General features: G+C 51.8%; 1 protein-coding gene across 1 annotated transcript; it reads right to left on the bottom strand.

Moving 5' to 3' along the window:
- Positions 1–1081: 1081 nt before the first annotated feature.
- On the bottom strand, positions 1082–2541 carry LOC135453147 (histone H1.10). Its single transcript, XM_064723878.1, has one exon. It carries the CDS (start codon positions 2297–2299, stop codon positions 1643–1645), a length of 657 nt encoding a protein of 218 aa, XP_064579948.1. The 5' UTR covers positions 2300–2541; the 3' UTR covers positions 1082–1642.
- Between the last annotated feature and the right edge of the window lie 6530 nt (positions 2542–9071).

Below are 9071 nucleotides of genomic sequence, written 5' to 3'. Positions count from 1 at the left end.
CTTCTCCTCTGGATTAGCAAAAAGACAATTCTTCAGGGAGTAAAACTTGCTTCCCTTCTCCCTGCTTGTTCTGCAGGGAACAAAGGGATAACGCAGGCCTGACTGGGGCCCTGAGGAAGGGGCTGTGCTTCCCCAGGGGTGCTGAAAGGACTGGTGTGACAGTCCCTAGGCCGCACTGGCTGCTGTCCCTGTCACCTGATCCCTGCTGTGTTCCCTAGCACCGGGCTGGAGCATCCCTCGGGCAGTGCTGCTGCTGAAACTCCCTGGCTGTGTCAGCAGCGGGGCAGGGCTGTGCTGTGGGGTGGGGTGGGAGCTGCGGCGATAGCAGCGCTGCCCGGGCTCACCCAGCCGGCCTGGGGGTCCCTGCACCCCTCCGGCCCCGCTCCCCACCCCGTGCCCGGGGCTGGGCTGCCCCTGCGTGTCCCCTCTGCGGCAGCCCCGGGGCACGGAGGGCGATGAGCCTGCTCGTCCCTCGGTGCCTCCCGCAGCCGGCAGAACAAGATGGCCCAGATCCCGCCGGGATTTACGCAACCGCGCCGGGCCGCTATAAATAGACAGCGCCGGGGGGGCTCCGGCTGTGCCCGGCTGCCGCTCCTGCTGCGGGACCGGGGACGCTCCCGGCCGGCGAGGGCCGTGTCCCGGGAGCTGCCCTGTCCGACCGGGCGCTGAGGGGGATCGGAAGCGGCTGTGGGGGTGTGTGTGCTGCCCGTGCCCGCCGGGGCTGCCCCCGCCCCGCTGCTCCGGGAGCGCAGCTGCGCAACCATCGCGCTGCTCCCCTGCCTCCATGGCGGGGACCCTCCTTCCTCTGCTCCTGTTCCCCACTCGGGGCGGGGTGCGGGCTCTGCGCATCGGCACCCGCACGGATCCCGAACAGCAGGAAAGCTCCCCTGGGACCAGCCTCCTTCCTGCCCGGTCCCTGACGCCTGCAGGCAGGGAGCACACGGGAGAGTTGTTTTGTACCAATTTATTTGAAACGACGATAAATGAAAAGAAAAAAAAAAAAGAAACCAAAAAACGACCCCACTAACCCAAACCCTCCCCACCCTCCCACCCCAGACCCATACAAAAACATTAAAGGCCATTGCAGGTGCGGCCGGTGGCCGCCAGGGGGCGCCGCTGCCGCTTGCGGGCCGTTGCCATGGCGGCGGGGCCGCTTGCGGGCCGCCAGGGGGCGCCCCGGCCCTTCGGTGCGGCCGCGAGCGGGCGGCGGGGGGGGGCGGGGCCAGGCGGGGCGCGCGCGGGCGGCGGGAGCGGGACCGGCCCACGTGGCGCGGGGGGGCCCCGTGCAAAATGGCTGCTATGGAAACCGGGCGGGAAAAATCCCCGAGAACCGGGGGGACAGGGAGGGGGCCGGGAACCGTCTACAGGCGGGAAGGGGCACGGCCGAAAACAAAAGGGCGCGATCGGGGAAAAGCCGCGGAATGGGATGGGGGGAAAAGGGATGGACAAAATAAGGCGGCAGAGAAGGGGAAGGGGGGGGCGCTGGGGCGGCCGCAGCCCCGCTCACCGCGCACGGCGGTGGCTGCGGAGGCGAGTCAGCAACACAAAGACAAAGCGGGTCCCCTGGGGTCTGTCCTCAGAGCAGTCTGTGCCGCGGGGCTCTGAGCCCGGAGGGCGGCGGGAGGCTCCCTGCGCCTCGGTCTCATGCCTTCCGGCTCTTGAGCGCCTTGGGCTTTGCCGACTTCTTCACCTTCTTGCCCCCGGGGGACGCGGCTCCCTTCTTGGTGGCCTTCTTGGCTTTGCCCTTGTCTTTCTTCGCCGCCGCGCTGCTGGCTCCCTTCTTGTGCGATTTCTTCTCGGGCTTCTTGCTCTTGGCCGCCGGCTTCTCCGCCCTCCGGGTCGAGGACACCGTCGCCTTCTTTAGTGACTTGTGGGCGCTGTTGCCCGCGCCCCCCTCCCCGCCGCCTTCCAGCTTCTTCCTGTTGAGCTTGAAGGAGCCGTTGGCGCCGGTGCCCTTGACCTGGAGCAGCGTGTCGTTCTGTACCAGTGCCTTAATTGAGTACTTCAGGTAAGTCCTGCCGTTCTGCTGGTCGAACCAAGCCACTTTCTTGGCCTCGTTATAGATCTTGGCCAGCGAGGAGCCATTGCGCTCGCCCAGCTTGCGGATCGTCTCCACCACTAGCTGGCTGTATTTGCCCGGCTGGTTCTTCTTCTTGTTGTTCTTCCTTTTCTTCGATGGCGACAACGAGGCGCCGCCGCCTCCTTTCGCCTTCTTAGCAGCCGCTTTCTTCTCCGGGGAGAGCGGCGCCTCCTCTGCCTCAGCCATGGGTAGATCGGTTTCTTCTAGGTCTACCGACATGGTGCGGGGGGTGGCGGGCCGGCGCGGGGGCGGGCGGGGGCAGCAGCGGCGTGGCGGGCCCGGCGAGCGCAGCGCGCTGTCTCTGCTCCACTCGGTGCGCGTTCTGCCGGGGCGGGCGCCGCCGCCGCCTCTTATATAGGCGCGGGGCGGACCACGTTGAGAACAACAACAGCCTGGTCCGTCGCCAGCCCCGTTTGTGCTTCTTGGGGCTCGCTCGCGGGGCCCCCGCGCCGCCGCCCGGGCCCCCCGCGCCGCCGCGCCCCGCGCCCCCCCGGCCCGCGCCCGCCGCCGCCCCCGCCGAGCGCCGCCCGAACACCCCCGCCCAGATTCTGGGGGCGCGGCCGGCGCGGCGGCGGCAGTGAGGAGGGGGGCGCCCAGTACGGCGGCGACTGGGGCCTCACCTCGGCTCCCCCGCCCACCGCCGGCGCCGTCACCCGCCGCCCAAGAGGGGCCTCCACGGGCGGAGGGAGGCGGCGGGGCCCGGGGGGCGGTGGCGGCGGCGCTGGCCCTGGGTTCTCCGGAGGGAACTAACACAGCCGACGCCCTCCCGCGGCCGCCGGCAGCAGCGCCGAGATGCCCCGCCGTGGCCGGGGGTCCCCGCCCCTGCGACTGGTGCCATGCCCCCACCGACTTTCACCCCCTGGTCAACGGGGGGCGGCCCCCGGGGGAGCCCTGCGTGCCCGGTGTGACCCCCCCCCCTCCCGGCGGAGGATGCGAAAAGCGCGGCGGGGCCGGGAAGGCTCCCGGCCGGGCTCGGGGCCGTGGGTGCGGGGGGAGTGTGTGAATCGTGTCCGCCCCTGCAGCCTCTGCCTGCCGTGGTACCGGGCCGGGCGGGGGGCTCCAGCCCCGCTGCAGGCGCAGCTTCCATGGGCGGGGGGGAAGGGGGCAGCAGCGATGCTCGGAACACCGCCCCCCCAGCATTCCCCATAATTCACCCCATCTCCCCAAACCCCACCGGGGAAACGCGGCTGAGGGGGAAGGGAGTGCACGACGCCTCCCTGGCCGAGCCCCGGCGCTCCCCCCGCTCCGGGGAGTGGGATCCGTGCGCCCCCGCCGCGGGTGGGCCAGGGCACAGGGCACAGGCACGGGGGCGTGCCCGGTTGTGCACACACCCCTACACACGCACACACACACAAATGCACACGCACAAATGCATACACGCACACACACACACGGGCACACCCGCACACGCTGTCGCACCCGCCCCCTGCCCACGCACTCCGAGCCCGCACAGTCCCCCGCCCTCCCTTCCTCCTCCTCCTCCCCTCTCCCCATCCCCGGCTCTCTCCGCCATTTCCCTCGCCCGCAGCCCCCGCCGCCGGGGGGACGAGTCCCCGCGGTCCCGGGGCTCCGGGAGCAGCAGGATCTGCCCAGCCGGGTCTGTGAGCCCATCCCGAAGCGCAGAGGGTGCCCTGTCCCCACCCCGAGCAGAGAGCCCCCGAACAGCGGGGCTGTGCCCCCCAGCAGCCGTGCCAGGCACCCTGCGATGAGTTCTGCCCGCCCCCGGGGCCGGCCGGCGCTCGGGCACGGAGAGAGGGCACAGACAGCCCCGGCATCTCCCACCGGGAGCATCGAGCAGCACCCCAGCACACGGCAGCCACCCCCCTGCACGGCTGTCACGGGGGGTGAATGATGTGTGCGTGTTTGTAACATGCAAACACACATCCAGACTCGTGTAAGTGTAACCCTGTAGCCGGGTGGAAGCTTACAGCTAAGCCTGCTATAGTGTGGTTGGTGTGTATGTTTTGTTATAGATGTCTGATATCTAATAGCTGTTGCTTAATGTAATAGCTAGAGTAAATTTAAAATAAGTGTAAGTGCATGTATACACATAAAGACATAGCTATATATTTAAAAATATTGATATATGAAAATTTAAGAACAATACACGTGTGTAGGTGGGTGGGTGTGCGAGCAGGGCTGGGCAGTGAGTGCCCTGATCCCAGCCCGGCTGTGTGGCTGGGAGCAGCACAGCGACCCAGCGCCAACCCCCAGCACAGAGAGACGGCGCTGTCAGTCTGGGCTGCTCTCCCTCCCTCCAAGGACAGGGCAGGGAATGGAACACACACGTGGAATATGTGTGTGTGAATAGAATGGGTGGGGGAGGCTGCTTGTGTGTGTGTGTGAGAGAGACACAGAGGATGGGAGAAAACAGCCTCTACACACACACACACACACACACAACATGGACACACACACACACACATATACACTCACAGACACACACACACAAACACACAACACACACAGAGACACAGACACAGATACACACACACACAGACACTGATACACGCGCACACACAGACACACACACAAGACATTTTGTCCCCATATGAATGCACCCACATCCCCCCACACACACAAACACAAAAACAGAGACACACAGACATTCTGTCCCCACATGAACACACACACTTACATGGACACAGCCAGACTTGCTCACACACACAGCTCTCACATACATGCATGCACACACAGATATCTACAGAGACAGTGAGAGGCTCACAGGCAGCTCTCTCTGGCTATATATACCCACACACTGGCATTTATAGAAACAGAGGATGAGAGCGAGCATGCTGTTCAAACATTCTCACTGTGCACACAGACATACATAACGTGTGCAATATGGACTGATCTGGGGACAAGCTCACACTCTTTTCTCCTGCCCCTCTGTGTGCACACAAATCCATGCACACTATTCTCTCACACTATATACATCCATTAGGTGTGCATAGAGACACGGACTGAGAGCTGATCACACACATTATTCTCTCCTGCTGTCTATAAATACATGTGCATATATACCTGAGGAAAAGAGCAAGACCTATTGTCTCACACACACACATTTTCTATCACTCTCTCTCTCCCTGCCCTATATAATTGTATAATCTCTGTATACTTCTTTCTCAGTATGTGATACATTATAAAGAGAGAGAGCAAGCTTTTCTCACTCAGTACTGGCTCTGTATAGTGTACATGTGTACAGAGAGTGTTCACTAATAATTATCTATATATGAATTTATACTATATAATTAGAGAGAGCATTGCTTATACATATTGTTCTCTGTTCATATATATGCATATATACCTCTATACTGAGCTGTTTTCACACATGACAGTCCTTTCTGTTCCTGTATAGATATGTATAATGCATATATATATATATATATATATATATATATATACACACACACGCCCTTATAGACACAGCTGTTAACACATAATTCTAAGAGAACATAGAGAGTTAGGGGAGAGCTGTTCACACACATAATTTGCTCACTACATGGGTATACATATACTATTTAGGGAGAAAGCTGTAACATATATATATGTACATAAAAAAAGCTGTAAGAAAGCTGCAACATATATATATATGTTATATATATTATATGTTATATATGTTTTATATATAAATATATATACATATATATGTACTTCTATATGTAGAGAGAGCCTGTTTTCTCACATAATTCTCTACATATTTATACATACAATATACATTATACATGTATAATTTGGGAGCCAGCACACACACAACTCTCTTGTTATATGTAAATAAATGCACACATACACAAAGATCTTCACTCAGCAATAGTCTGTGTGAATAGCTCACACTAACAATAGTCTCTGTTCACACATATCGTTTCTCTTGCCATATCTGTAGATTTAGACATATATGAATAACAGAATGAGTGAGAGCAATCCGTACACACAAACACAGTTTCCATTACTCTCTCTCTCTGCCCCCCCTCCATATAAACTCTCTGGGATACATCAATATATGCATATCTATGTACATATGTTGATATATTCTCTCTCCATATGTACACACATGAGCAGAGCTAGTGAGAGCCATTCTCACACACAGTTCTCTCTTGCCTTATATATGAGTATATAGATGCATAAATACATATTATACAGATTTCATCCACAGTTCTCACTCTGTATTGTACTTAAAGGGCTGTTAACACTCACAGTTCTCTTCCTCTCTTCCTGCACACAGATATACATATTTATATACCTGTGTCTATAGAGAGACAGCTGTTCTTCCATACAATTACACAACTTTCTTGCTTCTCACACATGCACACACTCCATATATATACATATATATATATACATATGTACTTAGATACTGGGGGGATGAAGTAGCAGGTATGGTATTTATAAAGTGTATTTCTATATTATATAGGCTATATATGTATAGATGTGCATATATACACACACACTGAGAACTGTTTTCACATACAACACTTTCTGATATATATTCTCTCTCTAGGCATACGTTCTCACCCATGAAATGCCTTTTTTTTTGTAATAGACTATATACATACATATATTTGTGTATATATATATAAACTTCACACAGATAATTCTCTTTGGGCATATATACACATATAACAGGAGAAAGCACTGTGCACACTCATGTATATTTATAGAGCAAGAACCTGTGAGCTGTTCACAAATGTGCATAATTCTCTCACTCCATGTGCCTACATAGATCTGTGCTTAGAAAGGGATGAGAGCTTTTTGCATGCAAGTTCACCTGAAATATATTTATTTATTTATACACACACACATAGGTATATGTGCATTTACAGGGAGAGAGTTGTTCTCACACAAACACTTTTCCCTTTCTATAAATATACACACATATATGCACATATACTATATATGGAGGGCAAAGAGAGTGACCTGTTCATTCACCTCTCTCTGCATGGATATGGATATGGATATGGATATTCACCAAGATTTTTCATGCTAAGACACAATCTGTTTTGCTATATATCCACATATATATCAATACATAATTCTGTATATTATTACATATATATATATATATATATATATATATAATTAGAGATATTCACACCCACACACTGTATCCTTAAAAATACACAATGCCTTTTTCTCTCCCTGCATGCACATACACATATATGTGAAATTGTTAATATACATACAGTGAAATTGTGAGCTGCTCAGTCTTTTTCTTGCTGCACACACACACCTGTGTGTATGTGTACAAATATGAAGCACATATGCACTACCCACACACACAGAGCATTCTCCATGTCTCCAGCCACACACACTTTATTTAAACATTTACTTCTATATGTAACTCATTCTTATATATGTAACTGATTGTGTGTGTGTCTGTTTTCTAATGTTCTTCCCATTTTTTTCCTTTTTCCCCCAAGAAGGAAAGACCTACACAGAGCGTAGTAAAAAATGCTCCCATCACGTCCCTCCCCCTGTAAAAATGCATGTGGGGTATCTGTGTGTGTGTGTGTGAAGCTGTGGTGTCTCCCACCTCCCTTCTGCCCCCATATGTAATATCTGGGATGCATATGCAGTGTGTGTGTGCATGTATTGATCTGGGCATATATTCTCTGCCTGCATGCATGTGTATATATGGAGCAAGCACAAGGCAGCCCGTCATTCCCCCTCCCAACTCACACACAAATGTTCCCATATCTGTCTCTACATCCAGTTTAATTAGATGTTTATTTACATGTCTGTATTTCCTTTCATTTTCGTTCTCTGTCTCCCTCCCCCTCCTCTCTTTCTCAAAGAAATATAAAAATAGCTAAACTACACATACAGAGCTGCATGTAAATGACCTTTTTATATAAAGACCAGACAGTAATAAAGAAATAATATGCAAGTATATAAAAATATTTATATATATATATACAAAATAGACACAGAGAAGTGTATAAATAGTAAAAAAAATCTCTGTGTGTAGACAAAGAGAAAAAACCCACACCCATAAAAATACAAGCTTAAAATAATTTAACGTGTCTGAATGTGTGTGATCATCTCTGTCTCTCCATGTATGGGGGCAGTAACTAACACACAGACATACACACCTTTGTATATGTGCATATCTATTTAATTAATATTTCAAATTTCTTATATAAATATATAAATATATGAATAAAGTATATATGGGTGTAGCCAGATCTATGTGTGAGACAATTTTTTGTCCTTTTCTGAGTATATATATGTGTACATGAAGGAAAAGATGTTTTATTCTACATGTGTTTACATGGGTAAGGCTGCAACCACACGTGTCTCAAATAGAAACCTGTAATGACTCATTCTGTCTCTGAGCCTTGGGAGATTTGCCTGTGTAATTCACACTCACACAACTCTGTGCCTGTGCTTCTTTGTGCTCTCCTGCTTCCCCTGTGGTTTTGCTCTCCAAAATATGTGTCCTGGTAAAAAAATACTTACACACTGTGAAAAATGCATATTTTATGATTGGCGTTTCACAAATATTAAAATGAATATTGTATGTGTTCTGTTAGAAAGTAATGCTGTATTAATTCTCTTAAGTAGTGTGTTAGATATAGTTTTAGGTTATAAAAATGTTAAAATAGAAACTATGCTATGTAGGATACTTTTTTTTTTAAAGAAAGGACTTGCAGCAAGATAGCAGCCACAGGACACCTGAATCTTTCAGAGAACAAGAATTTATTGCCTTCCTATCAGAAGAAACGAACTTCTTCCCACCTCAAAGGCGCTGTTAGGATTCAAAGGAAGAAGTTGACAGTGACCAGACAGAATCCTGTGTTTGAGTGGAATTTATGCATCATGAATGAGGTGCATGAATATGCAACAGGTTATTGTTTTTAAGGGTTAATCCTCTGTTAACATGTGTCCTTTTTCGGGCTCGTGCTGCCCAGAAAAGGTACCTGGATGTCTGTAACTCTTTGTCTCTATTGTCTCGTATTGTCCTAATTCAATTTGTCCAAATTATTATTACTCT

This window comes from Zonotrichia leucophrys, chromosome 12, assembly GCF_028769735.1.
Source record: "Zonotrichia leucophrys gambelii isolate GWCS_2022_RI chromosome 12, RI_Zleu_2.0, whole genome shotgun sequence".
NCBI lineage: Eukaryota > Metazoa > Chordata > Aves > Passeriformes > Passerellidae > Zonotrichia > Zonotrichia leucophrys.
This window is presented reverse-complemented; position numbering and strand designations above follow the sequence as displayed.